Source organism: Chaetodon auriga, chromosome 24, assembly GCF_051107435.1.
Source record: "Chaetodon auriga isolate fChaAug3 chromosome 24, fChaAug3.hap1, whole genome shotgun sequence".
In the NCBI taxonomy this organism is placed as follows: Eukaryota; Metazoa; Chordata; class Actinopteri; order Chaetodontiformes; family Chaetodontidae; genus Chaetodon; species Chaetodon auriga.
Window position 1 is genome coordinate 9,221,613 of NC_135097.1, and position 26,761 is coordinate 9,248,373.

Below are 26,761 nucleotides of genomic sequence, written 5' to 3' on the forward strand. Positions count from 1 at the left end.
CCACAGCCCTATCAGATCAGCTCAAGCACCGCTACACCTGCACCGTCCGTCACATTTTCATTTGAAGAGATTTTAAACTGGACTTTTTGAACACTGGTGTTAGTGCAAACTGTCGGTGTTTTGACCGCGGCTCTCATTTGTTGGGACAAGTACTGATTCCACTTGGCTGCACTTTTCAACCATTAATCCCTTACTTTTAACTGTTTAACTCCGCTGTTCACTATCTAACCAGTTTTCACACACTCCTCATTGAAGAACATGTTGTTACAGCAGACTCAGATGTAACCTGCATGTTTTCCTCCTACATACAAATATACGGATATATACTGTATTTTTCCAAATCATATAATTTCTACTTTTTCAAATTAACTGAGCCACTGTAGAATCTTTCCAAGAGCTACTGCAAAGGCAGAAGTGCCCCTGCTTGGGAAACACTGCCCAGGGGGAATTTATAATTTGTTGATAAGGGAATGAAACAAGAAAAATACAAAGAATACAAATTACACTGCGAGAAAGCAAAAATCATAAAGGGAAGAAAAAGCAAATAACAAAAGATATAATTTTTAGAAAATGAGAGAAGATTCAAAGAAAACAAGCCACAAAACTGTTGTGTGAAAGTTTTTCAAGGTAATTTGTAACAGAGAATACGCAGAAGTATCTCGGTGGGCAAAGGCAGCCTTTCTCTAACCACAGAACAGAGAGCTCTTGTCAAACAAGTCTCATCTTAACCACTTATACGCCCATAGCGCATATTAAGACGAGCACACTTGCAGTATGCCAAGGTGCCACTCATCACTCATTAGTCTCCTAAATTCAAACAGCTGTCACGAGGTTCTTTAAAACTTGCTCTGTCAGCTTAGTGAGTGACTGGAAGGTTAAACTGACAGCGCTGGGCCTGAAAGCGCTCACAGACGGACAGACTTCCATTACAGTCTCCATCGATTACGGCGCCGACGCTAACGCAGCGGCTAAGTGGAGGCTAGCAGGTGGGGCGCATAGCAAAACGGTCCTGTTCAGAGCAGCGGGAAGAGGAAGGGGAGGAGCAGGAATCTGACACATGATTGATGGCCTGTCGATCGCTTCAGAGGCATGCTCAGATTTATGACAGGGCTCAGTCTGTGGCGCGTGGCTGCCGAAGCCACGCGCTCATTGATCAATTTGTTATCTACACCCCAAATGGATGGGGCACAGCTGTGGTGGGAGTCAATGAGGGCACTGCAGGAAGAATCCTGATGCCTTCTGCCACTGCACTGCCGGTTTGATGCCGGGATGGGCCGCTGTGTCTCATCTCACAGAAACACTGTCAGGACGAGCTTAATGGAATCGAATCTAATATCCTAAAATGTTTGGTGCTGTTTTAAAGTTGTATTGATGGAAGTGTTTTTAGTGCATTAAATAAAGTTAGCTGAAAAAGAAACATTCCTCTCCACGTCTGTTCACCTCGCGAGATGATTTCGCAATACGTTACCCAACTGTTTCACCTGGCACTTGTTCGGTAATTACCCCGGGGAGTGTGGTGCGCGTCTGTGTCTGTGAGCAATGAGTGAAAGATTAAGTATAGTGAAACTGAGAAGACAGAGGGAGTAAAGGAGCGAGGAAGGCTGGTAAGAAGCAAGAGGCTGTTAGATTGTCCAGCTGTCGGCACTGGAGCAGCAAAGCCGGGTGCTGTGGTGACACTTCCTGCTGCTGCGCCGCCCGCAGGGAGGGAACATCTGCCAATGTATGAAGCGTTAATCTCTGCGGTGTTGAGGCACGCACCGTCACAGCACGCTCGACTTCACCTACTGCATGGAGGGAAGGGCCGGAGCTGTATAGGAGCGCAGACCTTTCCACCCGTAGAAATGCAATCTTGTTTGGTTCTCACGGCCACTTACGATGTTTGTGAATGTCCACAGCTGCAGACTAGCCATCTGTCTTTCCCATTTGCCTTGCAAACTGAATAATGCAGGTGCAGGAGGAAAACTCTGAAAAGTCCTCCCACGCGCACACATGTACACATGAAGTGAATTACTCAAGTCTGAGTGTAGGTTATTACTGCGTAACTTCCGAAAAGAATAAAATTAGGCCTGGTCAGCGTGTAATAAAGACTAAGAATTAGAAAAATGAAATAATGAACACTGTTTATAGAGGATAGAACGGAAAGATTAGATAAAAGAAAAAGGTATTAAAATGCTTAATTATATATTGGTATGGTATGGTGTGTTATGCAGGAGGGCTGTGCAATTTTTCAGTGTATAAATATGTAAAATACCCCAAATTTTGCACACACTTGAGTGCAGAACTGCAAACGTGCAGATGTGCGAGGCAGAGCAAAGGTTTCACAGAGGCCAAGACGAGGCCAGGGATACACAGAGAGCAGAGGAAAGAGTTCACATCCTGATGGCCTGAGGGGAGACAGCTCCTCTCTCTCTGTGCTGGACTCGTCTCACATTTTAGAAAAGGTACGGGGATAAAAACAAATAAAGCAATCAACATCTGACCCAGAAATGTAAAAAAGAGGGAAAAAGCAAGTCATGCTCTGCGCGCTACAATCCGAGCTTCACTTCAGCTGGAGCTCAAAAATGATCTGCACGATACCTTGGTGAGGTCGCAGATCCTCAGAAGGTCGTTCTGGGCCCCGCCTTCATGCACCCGCTCACGTTCCCGCGCAACATCGATATCCTCTTCCTCTGTAGATAATGACTTCCCTGGAATAAGCCTGGCAGAGAGAAGTCAGCCACAGTTGGCATAACACCCTTCATTAAAATTAACATGAACTCGGATGACAAATTATCTCGGTCAAAGTTTAAGCTCGGCGAAACAATCTCTGCAATTTTCATAAGTAGCAGAAGCCACTGGCATTAGTTTCCATGGCAACCCCGCTTTTGGAGTAAGTAAACACTTAAAAAAAAAAGAAAGAAAGAAAGAAAATTGGGTGGTATTTGGCAAACAGATTCGCGGTGCAACAGATGTTGTATATTAAAAGAAGGAAGTACATGAAGCACATTTCTGATTCAACTGGGGGAAAAACAGGAGAGAATGTTTTATCTGACTGAGACAAATACTGGGTGAAAAAATATGCAACTTTATCGGAAACGTGGACGATAACAATAACAAACACTGACTGAAGTGTGTGAGGTCACTCTAAGATGAACAGAAGCTTTTTTTTCTGCCACTTTTGAGTTAATTCACTCTGACACAACAGTCATCGTCGGCCGCTTTTACCTTGGTTTGCAGAAGAACTTGTACTGGATGAGCATTGTGACGGCAAACATGACAAGTCCCTCGATGGCCATGGCACAAAGGTTCTTTCCCACCATGTCCCAGCTGAGGGGGTCCTCGAAACGGTCTTCCCCTGATAAAGGACAAAGAGGGAAATAATGAGGGAAAAGGTGCAAAAATATGGAAATAAAGAAAGTCAGTGCACACAGACAAAGGTAAGTAATTAAAGGCATTATTACTGTGTGTCATTTCACGTTCATTTCCAGCTCTTATCTACAAGCACAGGGGATGATTTAGCAGAAACATTGTCAAAACAAAAAGGAATTACCAGATGTTTTCTTTCATGGGTGGCCAAATCTATCTTTGTCAAAAGTTAGCAGGGCTGGAGTTTGATCAGCTCTTTGAAGTGCTTTTGAGACATATTCATTGGTGAAAGCCAGCCGTTTAAAATGCCACTTAGCCTTAAAAATAAAAACTGCTGTCACCTATGTCATGTGAGAAAATCACTGTTATCCTGTACTTTCCGCGTTGAAGCCTCTTTTGGCTAATGAACACGTAAGTAAACCGCTGACAGTCCCCACTCGAATCATTGTCAATTCTCCCCCCGTCTCTCTCCTCCCTCTCTCAGCTTCTACAACCCTTGAGCCCGAGGGGGCAGAGTAAGGAGACAGGAAAAACGAAAGCGCTTTCAGTCTCATTCTCTGGTAAATAGCCCCTCTCCACACTAGCCCTTTTAGGTTGTGATTGCTTTTCTCTTCCTGCTCTCCGCCACCACCGCAAATGATTCCTCAAACCACTATTTCCTGCTCCATCTCTCCACAGATAAGACTCCTCTTCCTCTTTCATGTGCCTCTTTGCCTCTTGATGGGGGCCCCTCTACCCCAGCTCCACCTCTTCAACTCCGTTCCCCTTGTCTCCCTTTCTCCTATCTAAATTTAACACATGTAGAGAGTGGAGCTGAAGAGGAGGTTTGGGGGCTGTGCTACCGGTCAAACATGTTTTTCTGCTGGTGGGATAAACCAGTATTTTGAATGAAATAGTATAGAGTCACTTCAAAGGAAAGGCATGTTGTTTAAGCGTTATTTCGGGGTCTAACACATGGGTGAGGACGTGCATGCGTGCAGGTCAGGTGATACACATTCCTGCCAATTTCACACTATTCCACTGATCTTACATAGTCTCACATAGGCGGGCCTATCTACAAAGTGCTGAGTCAGCACTGGAGACAGGTCTGGCTGCACCGATCATCATTCAAAAAAGCACTTTGGTTTATTTCCATTGCAGCTGCTAGCTTGCTTACGTTCATACCATTAGCAACCAGGGTAACTTCCCATTTTCAGTAATCTAGTGGATCTAATCCATGGACTGACTAAAACATGGATGTTTCTGATTGGCCATTGTGAAGCCAAACAAAAATTGGGCAAAGAGGTGGAGAATGATTGGGGCCAAGGAGGGCCAAATGACGCCTGGTTGCTAAAACCTAGCAGTTAGCTGTCACTCAAAGCAGCCATGCCCATAATTATGGATAAATTTAAGGCTTAATATAATTCAAAAGAGTGAGTCGCATAAAAATACAACCCCCCTTGGTAACAGGTTGTAAATGTGGGCATTTTAATGTGGGGGTCTATGTCTCGGTCTATGAATATCAGCAGCACCTCTATAGGATTGCTGTGCTTTTGGAGCCAGCCTCAAGTGGCCATTTGAGGAAGTGCAGCTTCTGGCACTTCTGCACTGGCTTCATTTTTCAGTCCTGGAGGCTGCCGCTTGATCAAAACAATAGGATTTCAAAAAAGCAAAAGTTTTACTGCAAAGATGCACACAATGGAGAATATTTCCTAAAGTGACAAAACTACTGTTTTATCTGCACGTCCACAGTTTCACAGTTGCCCTTGCTTAGGGCAGGACAGCAGTGAGGTTTTGCACTGGGAAAATGGAAGAAATGGCTGAAAATTGCATGTTTGGGCTCATGTAATATGTATTTTAATGCAGTTCTGTTCATATAGGAGGAGGGAATGGATATTTTTACAAATGGCTGCGGCACCAATTTATCATCACAGACTGACCACCGGGGCAGTGGAAATTGCATCTGACCAACATCTGGTAATGCAGCCAGAAAACTTGTAACCCTTTTTTTAATCAGGCACATGATCAGTGACTACCTGATGATGGAATATTGATGCATATTACTGATGGCAATTCGTGACACCGTTAGTAATTATCCCCCAGTGTGCTCTGGTGAATAACACTGAATGTAAACAGGAACTTTGTTTACATGAAAACTCACAGGGCACCTTTAAGTGCTGACCTTCACATTCATATTCTGTTAAAATCATGTTGAAAGCTCTATTTTAGACTCAAATAACTGTCAACAGAGTGAGACTTTCTGTGAAAATGCATCAGCCTCACATGATATCTTAAAATGAGGCAGACTGCTGCTGTGATACCAAAATACAATAAAGTCAAGAAAGGTTCCTCTTGGCAGATGCTTTCTTTTGTCTGAGGAAAATATAATCTCTGAATTTAACATCAAACTAAATGAATCATGTAAATAGCGCTGGTGGACTCTTACCAAAATCAGTGAAGAAGGTCGCCATTGCCTGGTTCCTGGCCATGTCAATCAGCCCTCTGCCCAGACAGAAATGCGGGAATATCAGCAGCACCTGCTTCACTATGTCGTTGATGCGGATGATATTCTGTTGAGGAAAATGCACATAAACACATATTGGTGGTATGCAAAAGGTTTAAATATTTACGAAGGCACAAGCCCAATACGTTGACTCGCCACCTTGAATCAGCAGGGCCAGCGGCGTGAGAGGTTTGGAAGACAGCGTGTGGCGCCCCGATGCAAGCGTGGATAATTAACAAACATCCGGCGCTCCGTTTGCACGCTGCGCGCTGTTGTGTTGCAGGGCGCCGCGTGGCACGCTGAGGGAGCACGGACCATCTAAGTTCATCTACCTTCTTACTGTCTGAATTTAGCAAACGACAGGGAGCACACTGTGTGATCTGTGAGGCGGCTCGCATGTAGTATGTGTAAACACATAGTGATGAGGTGGTGCTCAGGTAAGCAGATGTTCACCCTGAAAACCATAACTAAAGGCAGAAGGAGCACACAGAGACCAAAAAGACAGCTGAAAAGCAACCAAAAGATGTGAAAACACCTGCAGGTACTCTCAGTGTATACGCCTCTTTTTCTTTCTTTTGATACTGTATACAAAAGCAAAGAGACATGTGAGCACAAAGCCAAAGCATATTGTGTCACTGTTTCACGAGGCATCCATAAAAGGCTGGTCTTATCTTGGCAGTGCATTTCCTGCCTACAACTTGTCTTTCCCCCTCAAAATTGCACTATCCCTTCCTCCCTTTCCTCCTCCCTGTGGCTGCAATTTAATGGCGGCCCAGTCAAGCACAAAAGAGATAATTAATTAAATGGAGACACAATGGACGGGGCTGCAACAAACTGGCTCAAATCAGGAAGGAAGTACAGCGAGTCAGGGGGGAAGGAAGGGGTGAGAGAGGGAGAGGCAGAGAGGGGGAAGACAAAATATTACTACGTTTGGCGCGGCATGACGTTCAAACGAAAGTTCATGCATTATGCATACTGCTTCATTGCAGGAGAGTCTTCAAAGCTCTTGCATACATGGAGGGAGACTATAAATTCATCATTTCCATTTTTTAGGCAAGCCCGAGAGAAGAGTGGGTGGGGCGGCGGTGGCAGCGCGTATTGTTAAAGCTGTGTGGAAGATTTCCACACGATGGTCATTATTGTCACTGAATTTATTCGCGGATGCGTGTGGAACCGCTCTGTGATTTATTAGTTTCACTGAGTAAGCTTTCAATTGGCAGTTGAGGACGAGCGCATGAAGCCTCATGCACTCGTCAGCCAGCTTTAAAAAACAATCCAAACGCCAGAATTGAAGATATCTTTGTCAAGCAAGTTTCCTGGATGTCTGCATACATTTTAAAGGAATAGCTCCTTTTTGTAGGAATAGTGGGAGATATGCTGATTGGCATAGAATGAGATGAGAAGACTGATACCACTGTCATGTCTGTAGGGTAAATGTGCAGTCAGAGCTGGCAGGCAGTTAGCTTAGCTTAGCATAATGACTGAAAACATAGTCTTGCTCTGTCTAAGGGAAGCAAAATCCACCAACCAGCCCCATCGCAGCTCAATAATTAACATGTTTCTCACTAACTTCCTGGTGTCTCTGCAGGTTCCCCAGCAACTGGTCCTGGCCAGGAAATAGTCTGGCACATAAACCCAGTGAAATAGCTAATTGGCATTTTTACTCTCAGCTTTTGTCTGGGAAAAAAACAAGATATAAATGGAAATTAATGAGCCAGGTTAGCTGTTTCTGTTCTTAATGCTAAGCTAAGCTAAGCTAAGTACCTACTAGGTCTATATTTAGCAGATGTGACAGTGGTGTAAACTCCATCCTGGATCATCTAAAATCAACAGTTATGCAGCAAAGCAATTCAAAAACAATCACTGTTTTATGTGGATGAAACTTCTCTTTTGCAACATTTATATCTGACTTTATCATTCAAAGCACGTCATAAAAGGGTATCCAGGCCAAAAAGAAGAAAACAATCTCACTTAATCTTTTCCCCTCGTGGCAAAACATACAGTAATGTTCAAGATCCAAGAGTGGGCACAGGCATATGTGAGATGATTTTTTTGCATGAGTAGGTGGTCATTGGCCTAGTTTCTCTCAGGCAGATATGAGAGCGCGATGAAAAGGCCTCATTGATCATGATGTCAAAGCAAACCTTCAGATGTCCGGCAATGTGTTCAACAATAATTCATCACTCCTTTTATCTACATTTACACATTTGCTTGAAGACTAAAGGGTACAAAGAGCTGCGATGGCAATTCATCGCCGAGACTAAAACCAACTGTGAATGTAGAGTGTCGAGAAGAAGCGCTTCCCTTTCATCGATCAGGACATCAGGATTCATAACATTCAGGAAAATATGCTACAGATCACACCAATAAAGCCAAACAGTCCGGTGAATTTTTAGAACAGCTCACACTGAGGGGAGAACAGGAGCTGAGGTGCGTTCAGGAACATTGTGTTACATTCTAATAAGCAGTTTCCTCTGGTACTTCTTGAATCGTTCTTTTTATTGATTATCATACATTTGAAATGCCTTTATCTCGTTGGATTTTCATTGAAATGTGGGAATAAGGACAGTGCGTGCCGCTGCAGTTCAGTGCAGCAGAAGATGACATTAACACTGTCTCACTTCACTGCTAACATTTAATGTCAAAAGTATTTTCAGCCCCGAGTTGTTTTCAAATGTATGTAAATGTTCCAATACACACACAGACCTTGGGATCCTCTGAGGGCTACTCTCTTCTTTACAGTCAATACTGAACATATACAGAGATAAGAAAAGTCGAATAAATAAACACCAGCTGTGACCTTGGCTGAATGCAGCCCATCTGTCTGCTAGAGGAATGGTTAGAAAACGAGACCTAATTTGAGATCAATACATGAAATAACACATCTTCTCTTGACTGGGTGTTCATCAAGGAGATCTGAGAAGCTCTTAGTCGGGGATGATGAAATGCTGGACAATTTTCCCCCTTACGTGTGTGCTATATGCCCATAAATCATTTTCAAATGGTTTTGAAGGTGGTATAGTCTGCGGGGCGCTTATCTGACCCATATCGCTACTTGTGCTTATTCCCACAGCATGGCTTCATTCATAATGCTGAGAATCACAATGAAAGCAGACAGACACAATATATGACTCCAACAGTCTCGTTAGATATTTTCTAGACATGAAATTCGTACTTTTTTTTTTAGCTACTGCAGTTCTTGTGGAAAGGCAGAAACACTACCGACCCGCTAATTCAAGACTTTGCATGTAATTTTAGAGTAATTTTAGAAAACACCACATAAAGCTTCCACCTTTAATCCTGCCAATAAAGGCTGCTGGACTTCATGAAAAAGGTAGTACCTGGCCACCTTGGCACACCTTCACATTTATCCTGGAAAATCTATCCGTGCCTGTGGTTATCTCTGAGTGGCACGTGGTGGAGGAAGTGAGCGAGACACCGCTTCAAGCATACAAGGCAGGCTGGGATTGATGCAATCCACAGGGAGCTAGATGATCCTGAGGGGAAGAAAATCTCCCATCGGTCTCAAGACAAAACTGGGGCACCGAGTCTGCACCGCCGCCGCTCTGCTTTCTCACTCCGTTACTTTTTCTGTTGGAAAAAATAGTGCTATGCCCAAAAGGGATCTGGGTTCACCTCGTGCTCAAAAACAGAGAACAGACTGCAGCCTGTAGCTTTGCTTTTGAGCGACACTGTTCAGCTAATGCCACCGCTGAGGAGCCTGAAAACGATAAGACAAAGCTTTGAAACAGCAGAAGTCACAAAAGGAGAAGACTGGATTCAGCTGTCATGTTTAGGATCTAGCCTCTCTGCCTAACTGGGGCACACCGGGGCACTGTCGTAGCTACGTGAGGTATTTTGTGAAGAATCTCTTCCGAAGAGATATCTGCTCTGACAAGGGACGCAGAAACTCAGAGCTGTGACATCTGTGGATTGATGTCTACCCATCAGGTTCTCTTATCAGCAGTAAAATCAAGTCAGATTAGCAGAATTATCATGGACCCCTGTCCCTGTCGAATCTCAGAGAAACACTCTCTCTGTCCCTAATGCCTTGGACAAGAGAGGAGCATAATAAATCCGTCCCTTTACACTGCCAGCGGGCAACATGCTGTCCATTAAATTACCACCAATGGCACTCTTTCCAACAGCACCGTATCAATAAATACGAGAAGCGAACGGAGAGACAACAAAACGGCAACAATGACATTCTTTAAGGGGAGACGCGCCAGTTGCAAAATACAAATTGATAATGAACGCTGGCAAAAATGAAATCACGATGCAAATGAGGCAGCCTCGTTAGGAGACAGGAAACATCCCATGCCATCGCCGAGCGGCACCAGAGGAAACATCAAGTCAGAGGCAGGCGTGTCAGAGAGGACAAAGTGTGCGGAGGAAAAGTCTTTCAGACAACATTATGCTCCGTCTGAAGCGTCGGCTCAGAGCTGTGGGAGACACCCTGATGAGGTATCAGATGCATAAGCAGCTTGTCAGAGAGCGAAACCGCCGTTACGTCTGTTGACAAGGAATGACTGATCAGTGTGAAGCTAAAAATGTGACGTGGAAAAATCCGAGCGTGGGCGATGTATGCTAATCATGCAAATAATTAAATCTACAAATCAAATTAGATGTATTTAGTTCAGAAAAAGACATCAAGAACAGGAGATGGTTTCCTCCACCGCTGCCACCTGCAAGGAACCACGAGGTCTGTCTGTGACACAAACTGCATCGTCACAATCGGACAGTTTCTCTCTCTTTTTTTAAATAAAGGAGATGTGATTTAAATTATAATCAAAAGTGAAATGACTGACAGTAAACACCACCACACCCCCCCCTCCTCCTCCTAAGCTCTCCATTTCTTGTGCGGTTCTTTTTTGGTGTCTTTGTCTTTTGATTCCCCTGAGACTGAAGCAGCATGCAGCTAAAATGAACACTTGCTGAAAGATGGATGAGGAAAGTTCTCCGAAGACCCAATTCTCACCAAACGATTAAACATTAAAGAGAATAGGGAAAATAACTCCTTTGAAAAATCCTTGAGAGGATAAAGGAAACATATTAAAAGTTATACCAGGTGGGTACACACTCCACCCACATGCGTAAGGAAGCCTTTGCCTCGAAAACACCGAGCGTTTATCTATGATTCATGTCAATTAGCCATCCACAGCTATAGCTTCTAAATATATTTTCTATGCAGCTATGGGAGCTTGAATGTGTCTGCCTGCTGTTTCACAGGAACAGTGTTTTCCAGGGTGTTAAAACTGTGCATACAGTATATATGTGTGAGTCTCTAGAATATGTGCTCATGCATAAGAGTGTGTTTGTGTGCCAGTACCACTTACATCATCATCAAAGAGCTCCATAACAAAGGTGGCCACGCTGCCGTTGATACCAATGAAGAGGTTGAGGCAGGTCAGCACCACGTAGGCTGTGCTGGGCACGCTGAAGACGAAGGAGGCGGGGTACATCATGGGGGTGATGGACCACCTGTCACACAAATGGACAGTGAGGGTAAACGAGAGCCCCCAAACACAACATGAGGACTAGCTTTCAGGAGCCTGTAGTCGTTAAACTCCAACACCGGGGTTTATGTGACAGTCGCAGCCAATTTCGAGTGAGCAGCGTTTTGTGCCATTTTCGATTCATAAAAGCAGATTAGCAGGTCAGCTGTGGTGTTTCATGCGACCGTCAGCCTCTTTTGATCATCCGAATGTCCAGTGAGTGACCCATAAAAACACTGCTGAACAATTATTCCCACCCACACTCGGCCTGCAGCAGTTCAAGTCCACTTTGAGGGGCAGTAGAAGTAAGGCGCTGCTCAAAGTGATCACACAAGGGCTGAAAGAACAGCTGTGTATGCAGGTGACATTAAAAACTTCTAAAGGACTAAAGGCTCGTGAACAGTTCATCTGTCGGCCTCCAGTATCTGAAGGTGACATCTCATCGTATTTGAACTTTTTGGACATTGAGCAACCCATTACTGTACACTTCACGATATGGCTGATCATGTTATATGCCTAATACCTCATTAGCATATTGATTTTCATTGGCTTTTACTTGGGCACTCAGACAATGATGCAACAGGCGGTACATTGCATCACTGTGGCACAGAGCCTACTTAATGTGAATCAGCGTAAATGAATGTGCTGCACATTTAGCCTGAAATAGTGCACGGAAGCAGTTACCCCTAAAATTTATGAAAGTGGGCCAACATCTCCAGACTGTGGATGATGTACTATAAAGATATAATTTTTTATGCTACCTCTTACGCCTGGAAAAGTCCGATAATGGATTGCTATCAATTATTTGATTGGTGATGACTGTCTTCAAATTAAAGGCTTAATATCCTCAAGTCTTAATTTTGCTTACCCGTAGAGAATGAGCAGCAGAATCAGAGCCGGCAGGTTCGCAGGTGAAACGTAGGCTTGTTGTTGGAAGCAGAGGAAGATCACGATGACAATAAGGCACGGGATGATATAGTTACACTGCCAGAACAAACATAAACAAGGAAACGAGAACATAAGCGGCTTATCCCCATCAGGAGTGGAGGCCAGTGCATGATTCAGAAATGTATCTTTGGGGCATTCGTGACAACATAAAAAGATTTTGACACTCTTTTTTTTTCATGTTTTCAGACAAACTGGAAGGCCGTGTAATTATGAAATCTGGAGATTACTTTTTTAATTAGCACTAAAATATATCCATTTTTAAATTTCTAATTAATTCATTGAAAACAGACCCACTTTCTGTTTAAGTGGCTGCTCGATGGCACAAAGAGTGAACTGAACAAAGCGTCCAAAGGTTTTCTAAAATCTTCAACTAAGAGACTGATATTGATTCGATACTTGTTTGGATCCATTCAATAGCAAAAGAAAGCTGGGAAAAGCTTTTACTTGTAGTTTTAATGTTCTTTTCGGGCTGCAGAGCTCTTCAATAAAACAAGCCCGCAGTTTTCCACTGGTGAATAAACGATGCACTAAAGAGATAAAATAAATCGAACGTGTCAAGATACAGTGACACATGTTTATTTACAGTTCACAGACAAAAGGTTTACATGGAAATATTAAGTAGCTTTCAACCTGGATTCTCTGTAATATCTCTGTTGTTGGTAGAGCATGCATGCTAATGCAGAGAGCTCCAGGCTATAATCGTTAGACTGACTCCTAGGGCACATTTGTCTTCCACTCAGACAGCATTTATCCACCATAATGATGAGCGTCCTGATGCCATTTCTTTACCAAAGGTACCTGATAAAATGTTTACTTCAATTATGCGTCAGGGAAACTGCCGGTAAGCCTGTTGAGCGTAACCAACGGGGGCAGCCGCTGTCGATAATTACGCCTCAGCCAGTAACTGTTGCTCCGCTGAAGTTTTTCCCAGAAGCCAGCAGTGTCAAAGCTACATTATCAATTATAGTAGATGGATCCTCTTTTTACATATAGCCTTAGGTGGAAATAAATCTTCGGGATAGTAAAAGAGTATCAAACTAGGGTAAAATGACGCCTACAGCACTGGAACCTGAGTGGGCTGAGTCACATTATAATGCGCGTCTTCCTGTTTTTACTTAGATTTCATTCAGCGTGTGAAATAAAGAGGCGACGAACCTGGAGAAGCTACGATCCATCAAGACGTGATAAAGCAGCATGATGGGGCTGGTACTCACCATGTCCCAGGCGAAATTGGCCAACCAGTAGACAGCTGGGTTTACTCCGCTGACAAACTGCAGATGCTTGGCTTTGCTCACCCTCTCTTGGATGAGGAAGAGGACGAAGCTGGCAGGGATGAAGGACATGGCAAAGATAACGCAGATGGACACCACCACGTCAGTGGAGGTGGTGGCCCTGTGATTGAAAAGAGCACAGAGAACAGGAAGTCGAGTGGGGAGCTTAGCTACATATGTTAAAAACCTCAGGGTGCTTTCAATAACACTGTAGAATGCATGAATTGGAAACACAAGAACTTTGGTTCAATTGAAATCTTAATTAAATGCTGCTAATGAATTAAAATTCCAGTGTGATATTCACTGCATTTAAATCTTGTCTTCGGGGACACTAGCCTTTTGTCTTTCCATTTCAGTGGACACTAGTCAGCTATACAACACGCTGCCAATGCCAAGGCCAAAAAAACAGTGCTAATCACCACAATGACGTCAATGAGAACAACATTAAAGGTTAGCAAAGTCAAACCCAACAAAGTGCTGTGGAAAAAGTCTGTTCACGATTTGGTTCCTGTGAAGAAGTTTTGACTGAATAAAAGTCGAGAGATTCAAAGAGAGCAGGTCTGTGGCTGCTTCTCCGGAGCCAGACGACGCTTCAGCAGCGTTGAAGCAGCATGTGGCTCATTTCCTATAATGCAGTAAAGGCATTTCTTTTATTACTTTGCTCTGTTAGGATGCATTTAAATACATTTTGTTGGACCTGCAGAAATAAACTTAAAACTGGTGTTGCAGGCGTGTGCTTGTTAGCATTGATGACTTCATCAGACCGGCGTTACAGACATCACTGGAAAGCACTGACGATGCTGTTTGTACATAATAAAAAAGCTTTCAGAGATCATTAGCCATCTGAAACCATTATGCTAGGTTCACCTTCAATTCATAGCTCCTTTTGGTCTCTCAGCAACCCAGTTAACATTTTAAAATGTGGACCAGACTTATACGCAGCAGTGCAGAAACATTTTGTTCCTTTCTCCTCCAAGATGTTGACCTTCACTTCGCTGGTGTGTTCCTTCATTTAAGCCATCCTAGCTTTGAAAACGTCCTTCGCTGTGTCTGCTCAATTAGCACTGGATAATATTATGGTGTATTCTTTTAACCCCCACCGTCATCCTCACCCTCGGGCTGCGATAATCTCTCACAAGACTTCCTGTTGTGTAATTAGCATATTAAAGAAGCTACCCCGTGTGGCTACGTGGCTGTATTTATCACCGCCAACCAGACACAATTAGAACACATAAATAAAATAATTTACGGCAGTGGGTGCCAGCCCACATTTCAACAGGTTTCGAGGGCTGTGCACTCTGGTTTATTTGGGGAGATAATGCAGGGGGACAAAACTGTGAATGATCTAACCCTGAAAGCTTGAAGCTGGCTAATTGCTGTGAAGAAGAGGACAAGCAATCTGCTAATTAACTAATAATGGAAGAGCGAGAAAGATGAGCAGTGGGAGGAAAGCGTTTCAGGATGTATTGCTTTCCTTGAGGTTTTTCTTTTTTTAAATAACAAGGGCTGTGGGGCACAGCCTGAAATGTTTAAGTGTAGAGGGGCTGAAAGCACGAGATAATTATCAGATCTGAAGCTCCAGGCACAACACTCGGGCTGTTATTGGTATTATGCAGCATTATGTAGATAAAGCTGAGAACCATTTCACTTTTGATGGAAGAAAATTACAATTCATTTGGCAGCTCAACCGTTTAGGAATCTTTAAATGGGATACTTTTGCCAATAGCGCGCACAAATCAGAAACAATATTAATTTGCTGATTGTAACTAAATTACACATCAAATTCAACAGGATGGTAGGAACAGAAGCCGGTTGCCAAAGTGAAAGTCTCCAGCAATTAAGAAGAGATAGATACATCTCCATAATGAGATGGTGCAACAGTCTAAAACTAGAGGGGCCGCTTTTTTTCTGGCCATCAATTTCGATGGGTGTAAGCCCGGCCTTTCTTTCCGTCTGCATACTTTCACAATTTTGCGGCTCATGACATCACTTGCGTTGAAATTGGCTGTGAAGTGCACTGGAGGGGAGTGTCACTTCAAATCAGATGGCGCGGTGCAAAATTGGTGTCCAAAACCTGGCAAGGGAACAAGTCATTAGTGATGAAGTATTATCGATAGAACAGCCCTTGCAATTGTCTCTCCATGACATTAAGGAGGTGTCAGTGAGAAACATGAATTCATTTTTAAGGCTGACATTCCCTTAAATTTCAGATGGGTCTTACAGGACAGGGAGACAGTTTTTGTCATTGGTGGTTTTCGTAGCTCTCTGTAATTCAGGGACTCTTCTAGGGCTGGTGACAAGCAAATTATAGGAGACTTCACAACCACATCTGACAGCTACCTGCAGCAAATTGACTTTGAGAGCAAAATAAAAAATGTGGGCATTTTACCATTCATCGACTTTCACATAAATAAATGTCTTTTCAGAGTTCTGAGACCTTGATGCTGTTATTTTCTGTGAATTTATCAACTCAACTTCTAAGATTATGCACTTAAAGCTGCATTCATTTATTTCTTTTTGTTTGCTTTTTTCAGTCACTTGGAGGCAGGAGAGTTAATAACAGCATCTGATATGTAATCACATTATAATATGATTAAGGCTAACTTCTTCGAGTTGTGTTCCGGCCACCTGAAAATATTAAAGTTGAGCTTTAAGCAACCTACAGTAATTCCATAGTGCTCAGTCATCTACACAGGAAGTCTTTTCCCTCCCCCCCCCATCCTGGTCTACAACCTGCACACTTATTCAATGGAGTGTCCAAGCTGACATGGGAATCGTAGTTCATAAATTGTTGTCGTCACACTCTGCACAGAGCAGTAGAGAGGAGAGAAGGCTCATCCTGAATCTACCGTAATTATCTCCTCACCCCGGCGCACTCCTCTCTAACTCAGGGCTGTCGTCAGCACCTGATCACTACATAAATACCTGACGGAGGATAGGGCTGCAGCAGCAGCAGAGTGTGGAGTGAAACTGCTACCAGGTGATTGGTAGCAAGCGTTGAATTGCCTGTATAATGTCAGGAGTTGTGGTTATGGCACCGCATGGTAATTTGCTGCAGTGCGATGAATTCCAACGACTTTCCATTGAAAGTGTTGATCACACTGACGTCTCTACAGAGACACAATGCAAAATATCAACAGTAGATAACTTTGAGGAAAACTCCAAATCAAGAAAGCTCAAAATCACTGGTCATGATCACAGAGCCAAACAGTGCACAGCACACAGAGCGCCAGAGTTAGATCCATATGTTGTGATTTAGCACGCCATTAATCTCTCACTCTCATGGGGAGCTGCTCGCTTGCTAGCCCTGGGATAAGGCACGAGAAAAAAAATGGTATATCCTCGTAAGAGGCTCCCATGGGCCGCCAAATCTGTGCATACTCCAACAAATCCCTCATCTATCTATCTGTCTGTCTTACGCTTTCTATTGTTTTGCCTCACACTCATCTGTTCTCCCTCTGTCTATGCTGTCTCCGCTCTTCTTTCCCGCTCTGTCCCTCTCACTCTGCCTTATCTCTCAGCTGTTCTGCATCTGATGATGCACACTCAGAAAGTAAGAAATCATGTCTTCTAACAAGAGTGCAATGCAGAAGCCCTACATGTTGATGCTGCACAGAGGAAACTGCAGCACGCGCTCAGAGCTAACAGTGTTTCTTTAAGCGTTGCACATGCAGCATGCTGTAAGCACGTTATGCCTGAGCTAGCTTGATTGCATTTCTAATTAACACTCTATTTTACATTTTAGAGGGCATGTTCCTGCCCTGTTTTTCTCATCTGGATCACGATAAGGCACATGGGATGTAACAATGAAAACGAAAAACAAGGTTCAAGTTGCACCTTTACCCACAGAGCTTAAGCCCTTTCTTTTGGGTCTGATGACTCACATGGCGGCGTAGGAGAGCTGCTCCTTGGTGAGGTTGAGGGGGTGATTGGACACAGAGATGCCGTACTGGAGGGGGTCCTGTCCTGCAGGCAGATTTCCCCTCAGGATGGCGTTGTTGGCCACACTGAGGAAGGACACTATGCCGTGCCATGCCTGGTTGTAGAACCACACCTGCCAAGGTAGACACGAGCTTTAGCAGCAAGAACAGCAGGCAGAGGCTTTGCAGTCGCTTCAGATGTCACCTAGCAACTACATCTGGCACCGCCATGGTTGATAGATTCGGTTGTGGACAAACAATAGACAAATACCACGACACGCAGGTTATGAAAGAAGAGCCATTTCAAAAGTCATGCAGTCGCAGATGAAACAGAATTTCTTCAAAAACACTGTCCCATTTCTTCAGCACCGCTGAGTCGCAACTTGTGTCATCCCAGTTTACCAAAGAAAATGTTTTTCCATCTTTATTTTGGCTTTGTTAGCATGCTAACCGAGGTGCTACATTCAGCTGTTGTGAAGGGCCCTCACTGTAAGAGCTGTGTACCACCTGTGCGGCCGCCAAAAAAGTATGTCAAATCATTAATGAAAGTGTGGTTCGTACACAAGTGAAGAAAAACAAAAGGTAATGCTCGTGACAAAGAGTTGCTGCTGCCACACAAGGCACACTGAGGGTCTTAGTGTACAGCATTGTGTTGCTGTTCTAGAAATTTCTTATTTTGTATGTTTGTGTGTGTGCTTACGATATATTGTGCCATATGATGGCCAGAATACAGTCGGAGATAAAATAGATTTTTGTCCATTTAGCGCACAAAAGGACCTCTGAGAGGGGTCACATAATCTGTCAAGCACTCGTCAGAGCACCATACCGTTCTATAAGTAACAGAAGTGTCAAGCATTCATTTTTCCATTTAATAGAAGATAAAGGCTTGCAGTGACTGCCAAATCCCGGCGAATCCTGACGCCAGCTGCAGAGACAGTCGGTAAAAAAACATTTTTTTCACTTTCTTTTTAATGCAAGTGATTCTCTGAGTCTGTGGCTGCTGGGGTGGAGAGGAAAAAGAATGGATGAAAGCCAGTGGGAGTGAGAGGGGACACCCCGCTGATAGTGCAGCGCTAATTAAGAGTGGATGGTGTTTGAGTGTCAGCCTAACGTAACACTGCATCACAGAGTAGGATATGGAGAAACTCGGCTACACACACAGATGTGCGCACACACACACCCCCTTCCCTCCTTCTGCCTGTTTGTGAGTCTCTTTCCCTTTGTTCTGGCTGGATCTCAGACACACAGATCCACCAAATTTGATATTATTTTTCATATTTTATTTCCCTCACCCTGCACTTTCTGAAAGATCAGCAGCTCGAATATTATTTGATGTGTTCAGGATAACAGATCGTAAAGAGCTCGAGCTTGTCTGTTAAATGCACAAGGGTGGTACAGAGGGAGCGAAAAATATGCGAGTAGATGACGGCAAGCCACATTAGCATTTCTACTTCTGGAAGTAGTTTAAACATCGACGTGTTTTGAGGAGCAAACTGTAGTCTCAGTGTGAGATGCAGAGTAGTGGAAATCACAATTACACAAGCACTGTACTTGAATATAATTAGTAACAAATAATTAAAATATTTCCATTTCCTGTTACTTTTTCTACTCCACTGCATTTATTTGACGGCTACAGTTACAGTTCCTTTTTCAGATTAAGATTTTACATAAGCAGTAATATGATAACGTTTTAAGATACAATCCATTAGAGGTGATTAAACCAGTGGCTCTCAACCTTCTTGGTGTGTGACCTCTTATGGAAAAGCAGCGTCTAGTTGGGGCCTTTTGTCACGTTTCAGATGTCTAGGAGTTGTTTTTAAAGAATGGATACAGATTTGTGTCGCAGGCCTTTTTCCTCTTTCCAACACCAGTCGTCATGTCACAACTCCTCCAATTTATCCTGTGATCCTTTCGATTGGGACCCATTGGAGTAAACCACCTAACTTCACATAAAGTAGTTGAAACTCACTGCATCTCGACCTGCTACAACAGTAAAATGCTGCTCACACACTGATGCATCAGTACTCATAAAGTAACTTCATATATAATAAAAAATCTATGATAAACACTTCACAGCACTGATGTAGTCAATGTAAGCTGTATAATTACCTTTGAGCTTGCATTTTTATTCATTGTTCGTGAAATATATGAAAACACATTACCTTTATTTACTGCTTTCAGGGAAAGTCACAGTTGGCCTTGCACTTACTGAATTTTATAGAAAAAAAAAGGCTTTTAATTATTGCTGCACACCCTTCTGCATCCTCTGCAGAGGGTAGGGGCAAAGTACTTGCATTAATAGACTGAACCATCATGCCACACCCTAGCTTTATAGCAATCTACTCATAAAACAAGGTGTCTCCTTCTGACTTTTGTCATGATAAATTACACTATTATAAGTTTGGCATTACAAAAATGTTTATTAGCAATTTACGCCATCATAATTTAGAATTAAGAACCTGCACAAGTTAAAGCGTGAGACCAGTTTTCGATGCATCCTGCATCTGCCTACGTCCTCTTTCTCTGAATCGTCGCCTCTCCTCGTCAAAAATACAAACTGCACCTGCCTTACCTCCCCTCAGAGATCAGTACTCTTTCATCTCATCAAACCAAACAGTAGAGCAAAGGGGCACGAGGCAATATTATACCTTTACGTTGTCTCTGGTTCCAAGATTCTTCAGGAACGTCTCAGCCTTTGGGATGATCTGATCAGTCACATTATCCTAATGAAGATGAGGAAAACAAGAAAAAAAAGAGAAAAGAAAAAAAAAATGAGTTGGAGACTTAATTGGATACACTTGGAAAACCACTACTACTCTTTGAAATGCAAAACATGAGGCAGAGGGAGACGAGAATTAAGACTTCCGGAGAGCATTTGGGTGTGCTGAGCCACTTATTTCCCACAGACTTGGGGAAAAATGTGTCCCCTGTTATTCTGGCTACTTGCAAGTTTTTTTTTTTCCCTCCTCTGACGTTTCTGTTTTATTAAATAGTGCGAAATAATTAAAATCATGAGAGGAGGGAGAGAACATGAAACAAAGATTCACAAGAAACAGAAATTGCCTCATTGCTGAATGCACCAATCAGATTGGAGTAGTGCGACTGGATTCTGAGTCTCCGAGCGGGTGTGTGGGGATAGAAGTGAAAATAACAGAAAGAAAAGTATTTTCTGGAGAGTCTGCTGGGTTTTATGGTGAGGAGATGAAAATGGTGGAGAGAGGGTAGCCTGGACAGGTTGCATTAAAAATCTGCTCTATTCCACTCATGTTTCATGTGAAATGAGCCTTGGGATGAGGGCTTGAGATGACAGGCATGCGATTTCCAAAGTGTCATGTTGATACCATGCTGTTCAGCCCAGCCATAAGAGCACTGAGCACATTACATGTGTGATATAAATGCAAATGGACCTCCCGTTGGACCCTGCCTTCATCATGGGGCTATAGCAGAGGTGAGGAGGGAGGCAGGGGGGGGTGAGTGGATGTGGCGTGGAGTGAAGAGAGGCCGGCGGAGGAAAAGTGCAGGTGACAACTGGAGAGGAAGAAAAAAATAAAAGGAGAAAAATCGAGAAAGACATTCCCAGAATGCAAGAGTGTGCTCAGGTGCAAGTGTTTGTCTGCTGTGAACGAAACGGCACCTCCAGCACCGAAGACAGTTACTTAAGGAGAAGGCGCTGAGGAGATCGCGCCACTCCCATCCCTGCTCTTTCTCAGTCTGCAATCCTTCGCTCAGCCAACACGACACTGGGACATTCTCCCAAATTTTGGAAAATTTTCAGGAGGGTCTTCAGAGCGTGCTTTTGCCCTGCCAGAGATGAAGAGTGCTCCTTTTGGCATAACAAAATGTTTACACATCATTTAAGTCACGCAGCATGAACTCTTCATCTCTTTCCATATCACAGTGTGAAAGGGGAGGGGGGAAAAAGCGCCCCCCTCTATGCTGACAGGAGTATTTGTGTTAAATAACATCAGTTCCAAGTCATTACCGATTCATACACCGGGCACAGAACGAGACTCCTACTCTTGTCCGTAAAGCTTCCTGCAGCAAAGGCAGGGGACTCTTAACAGTATTCTGTGTTTCTCTTCACTCTGCTTTGCATCATGCCAAGCAGCAACGGGCAGCGCCAATAGGCGGCCTTCCTGAGGATTAGCGGCGGCTGAAACGAGATGAGAAGTGGGCCAGCAGCTGCCTGGGTCTAATCCTTGACAAACTCCTCCCCGCTCAAGGACAATGACAAGGCTGGTTTGGCCAGCGGAGCTGCCAGTGCCACGGCTAACGACACAGCAATAAAGCCACTCGAGTGTGTGGTGACTTTTTTGGCAAGTATTCCAATGTAGCCTGCACAGTTCAGTGGTCAAATGGTCTGTGTGACAGTGTGGTCATATCGTGTGTGTGTGTGTGTGTGTGTGTGTGTGTGTGTGTGTGTGTGTGTGTGTGTGTGTATTTGAGAACTTGCCAGGAAGGAGTTCATGGATTGTTAAATGAGGGGCTTACTTCTCTGAATAATATAAATAACTTGAACTAATTTTGCTTGGGAAGGTTAAACAAACATTTCAGGGAACAGTAGTGACATTAACACCATCTCTATAAGACACTGTGTCATCTGAGATCCATTTTTTGGCGTAATTAAACAACTTCCAGCACAGAGGCTTTCTTGTTCTCGTCGTTCCAGTCATCTCTCGCAACACCGAACCCTATTTCTATCTGCTAAACACAAGAAATGTAATTAAACAGACATTTCAAAGCCCCCTTCCCAGTCCGCGCAGGTGTCTCAGAGTGCAAAAACACCCTACTTCCCGTTAACATCTCACATCACAATGCCTGCCGAGCAGGAGAGAGCCAGACATTTCCCAAGGACAGTGTAGCACTTTAATAACAAGGAATGCAGAGCTGGGACGGCTAATGCCCAGCCATTAGAGTTACATCATCGCTGCTGCACGAATTAAAGTCACATTAGCGTCGAGATCCGGGAGACAGAGAAGGGAGCCCGGGTAGGGATGAGACCGGAGATGCCTGAGGGCAAAGCGATGTGCTGATCTCAAAGTAGTTTGAACGTCCAAAATTTGAAATGTTAATGAGAGACGGTGTGCATGCAAGACAGAGGCTGAGGGGGAGACAGAGAGAGAGAGACGTGGAGGGGACAGTGAGGTGGTGTGAAGTTCAAGAAACACTGCTGGAGTGATCGTATATATGTTTATATACATACATACATATATATATATATACACAGATATCTGAGGTAGTTAAACTAGATAAAGTGAAATAAAGATGAGAGCGAAAAGGTTTGCAGGACTGCGTGTGAGCGTGTGTTCTTTTGCTGTGAAGACCCTGATTCCTCGACTTATTCAAAGCAACGCACAGACAATCTCAGCCTGTTGCCATGGACACTCACCAAAATGGATTTGAAGAATCTAAACCTCCTCTCCTCTTTGCTTTCACTCTTCTCTCTCAATCGTTGGAGAATTCAGTGAGGTCTTAAAGTCCAGGACAAATAACGTCACCTGCACCCGAGATACAAAGCCAACCGAACAAAGAACGCCACGCTCCAATTAGGAGCAGCTCGCTCAAAAAGATGACTGGCAAACTGCAGCCTTGACAGGAGAGAATCACTTTCTAAACCTCTTCTTCAGGCACAGAACTCGTCTAAACATTTGGCGTCAGGCAAAGAGTTCCAACACAAATGCCAAAATACTGTTGATGACTCACAATTTGATTTTAATAATGGAGATCATGAGGGGAACGTTAACGTAACTCCAGAACAACTTTGTGGTGGTGCTAGAGAAAAGCATCACGGTCACCACAGTCAGGTCCTCTGGAGACAATGACTGTCCACACAGAATTCCATGGCAATCCGTCCATCTAGTCCGGACCAACCTACAGACATTACTATACATTACACAATATTACATACCTGGAATGAACCGAATAGCTCATTGAGATCCTTGAATGCAGCTTCGATTGCCAGGTTGGTCAGACGGACTTGGGAGTTGATCCCTCCGACAGAGATTCCTCCATACCTGCAGAGGCAGGAGAAAAGAGGGAACTTCAAGTGGAGATAAGATCATATGTGTAATGCCAAGGATGCACACACCGCCACATCTTTACACTTGCTTTGTCAAGCTATTCACATAAACACGTAAGATAAAGACATACAGTAAACACATATTTTACATTACAAGTAAGGAAAATATGGCCGCCCATTCACAGGATTGAATAAACACATCAACCTAATGCTTACAATTAATCATTTCTGCCACTGACAGTTTGCTCTAAATGTTTTTATACAGTGAAATGACAGGTTAAGGGAAGCGTATGAAAGGCCCAGCAGGATTTTGTCAAAGCACGACAACAGCGTAACATGTAGAGAGGGAAATGGCAGCAGGATTTTGTCCTTTCATTCATATTGCACTCAACTGACCTTCTGAAAGTGGATGTATCTACACCACAACAGCAACCCAAGTAGCAATTTGGCTCTTTTTGTGTCAAAGAAAAAAAAACCAAAACATCTGTGGCCACAGCCAAAGCGCTGGAGGAGAATCTCTAAAGTGCTACCAGATACATGAATGCACTGATGCCCCGATTCAAAAACACTGACATGCATTACCTTGTTTTGCCTGAGTGCTCAAATGTCTTCACCAAGAAATCTGTCATGTTCCGTCCAGTTAAATTCAACAATGTGTCTGTTGTGTTCGGGATCCTCTGTTAAAAAGAGAAAAAGACCAACAAAGTGTTAGCACAGAAAATAAATAAACTCTCCTGGTTTGCTATTTGTTACTTTTGGTAAAGCTGAAACCTGATATGGTGAACATGTTCGCAAACAGTTGCCTATTCACAGCCAGCAGACATGGAGGTGTCACGTTAATGGCCATTATTTGGTGCTGCATATCAGCAATGAGCTGAAAGATCCCCTTTAAGTTTAAAAAGTAAGAAACAGTTTCAAAACACTTGCTGCAAGTCCAAAAATGCGGGGTTAATCTGAAGGTATTTGGGGATATTCATGCAAAAGAGGTTCAGCGCCTCCTCTGTTGCTTATGGAGGGGTATAAAACTTGCATATATCACTTAACTGTGCCTGTGTGTAGTGGAGCATCCTGAGCAGGAGGCTGACCACAGAAAGGCTGCAGCAGGCGCAACTGCTCAGCCAACCATAAAAACTCATCAAGCAGATGCAAAATCAACAAAAATTTAAGAGCAAGAACATTTCGTAGGTGGTATCTGTTCACAGCGCCGTAGAACACATTCTCTCAACCCTAATCATAATAGTCAATTAAGCCTGGCTATGGGAAGCCTAGCTGAAACCTAGACCCCCGCCAGAGCTGCGAAAGCTGTGTCTAATGTCAGAAGACCCTAATTAGATGCCCTTCTGTGTATAAATGGGCACATTCAAACATCCAATTAAGGAAGGGTGCGACACACCACCATGAATACACTCCACGATGTGTGGACTGATACATCCCGGTACACGCACACACACACACACACTCATGCCGACGCCAAGCTGCTTTAGCCCAGCTTATTTAGAGAGGTAACGCTATGCTAATTAGCAGAGTGATCCTTGATAAAGCAGTTGAGACCCCTGACTGCAATGCAATTTACCAATGTACCCCCTAGTTGCACTGGTTATCCACCCTTTGTGCAAACAGCTCGATGTGCAAGCTTTGAGCATGCACGGCGTGTTGTTCAAGTGGTTACCCCTGTGTGCCAATCACACTTGTGTGTACACCCATTCTTTATCACTTATTACATACAGTAGACGTCCGTAAAGAAGTAAATGTCCAGGAATCCGTTGGAATGACCTTTTTGGCATCCCTTTCATCCCTGAGTCCAAAAATCTCCCATTAGAGATAAATCACTGTTTGTCTGGGCTTTACACAACACGGTACTGCTGTTATATAGGGTATAAAGGTAGCGGTAAAGTGAAGAGGAGATGAGGATAAGCTGAGGTAAAACAAGAAGGACGAGATGAATAAAGGGATAAAAGCAAGATTAAAGAAGTCACTAAAAGACAAGTAAGAGAAGAAAACAGGAGCAGAGGATAGGACAGGATAGGATAGAGGACAGAAACATAAGTTTAAAGAGCAGGGGAGGGAAGGGAAGAAGAGGAGGAGAACTCGAATGAGAAGGCAAAAAACAAACAGAAGGAGAAAGCAGAGGAAGAAGAGGACCCATCTGGCTTACGAATCAGAGATAAGGAGGACGAACGGCACAGCAACCTTGGCTTATCTCTGAACAAACATGCTTCTCTTTCGAAAAGCCACAGGAACTCGGAAACAAACAAAACCAAAAATAAGAGCTTTTACCCTCCACTGTGTGTACAATGAGTTTATACCCATTCATACAGTCAGTGTGGGTCTAATTATTTTGGCCTTGGTCCATATCCCTGATCAGAAAGACTGAAATGGGAATATGATGTGGTTGTGAAATACCTGGGCCTGCGTCTCTTGTTCAGGACGTGAGAACAGCATCAGTGCGCTTGGCATTCTGCACATAACGTGGGCTCTCCACCACACAGTGGTAGCTTGATAGCTGGGGAAGCAAACAGGGGCGAGGGAAATGTAAACTAAGGAGTAATCAAATCTGTTGAATGAGCTGGCACACTCGAGCACTGGGGAGATAAGAGACTGTGCTGTGTTCATATTAATCTTGGCACTGTTTATATCGCACTGTACCTCTAAGGTACCGTTCAAATTTTATCTCGTGCGCGCAAAGAAAAGCAACCTCCAGAAAGCAGAATCTTCTGTAATTAACCGTGTTATGTTAAGGCGTGGGGTCACTTGTCTTCTGACTTTTGCAAGTGATGATGAGGTTAATTGTGTCGTCGTGCCAAACAATATGTCTCTGCATGCGTGGAGTTGTTTTGAAATCAACGTACTCATTATAAGATGGCGAGTCTGTCGTGGAAGTGACAGGTGGCCTGTTGGGTAATTGTGCGTACGCGTGTCACCGTGTGCGTTTCAGGAGCCGCTCTTCAGCTCAACACATTTCGTCGTGTCGCGCGATTATGTCCGTTATGATCGCATCACAGCAATCATTTCAAACCGAGCCAAACAACACCACGAGGTAATAGCCGGAGTGGTGTGTGAAGCACTTGCCGGGTGACAAACGTGCAGTTGCGAGCTGCCCTGGCCTGGCTCACGAGAGACCGAGCTGCAGGTATTCATGCCTGATGAGAGATTTTCATCCAGATCCCCTTCTGTTCTGTTCAGCCACAACAAAGGGGAAACCACCGCCTCATCCACCATTTGCCTCGCCTCAAAATTCAATGACCTTTCGGCTCTTGTTTTCGAGCATCTCTTGCCTTCTG

At 43.8% G+C, this 26,761-nt stretch overlaps 1 protein-coding gene across 1 annotated transcript in view; it reads right to left on the reverse strand.

Moving 5' to 3' along the window:
* Positions 1-26,761, reverse strand: part of LOC143316892 (phospholipid-transporting ATPase ABCA1) — a 128,237-nt gene that overhangs the window by 26,514 nt on the left and 74,962 nt on the right. Inside the window, exons 32-41 of the mRNA XM_076724670.1 lie at positions 24,063-24,157; positions 23,370-23,475; positions 20,110-20,184; positions 17,426-17,595; positions 13,485-13,662; positions 12,191-12,306; positions 11,164-11,308; positions 5,771-5,894; positions 3,205-3,334; positions 2,578-2,698 (exon numbers count right to left, since the gene is read on the reverse strand). Of these exons, the coding sequence (XP_076580785.1) occupies positions 2,578-2,698; positions 3,205-3,334; positions 5,771-5,894; positions 11,164-11,308; positions 12,191-12,306; positions 13,485-13,662; positions 17,426-17,595; positions 20,110-20,184; positions 23,370-23,475; positions 24,063-24,157 (1,260 nt within the window). The remainder of the gene's footprint in view (positions 1-2,577; positions 2,699-3,204; positions 3,335-5,770; positions 5,895-11,163; positions 11,309-12,190; positions 12,307-13,484; positions 13,663-17,425; positions 17,596-20,109; positions 20,185-23,369; positions 23,476-24,062; positions 24,158-26,761) is intronic.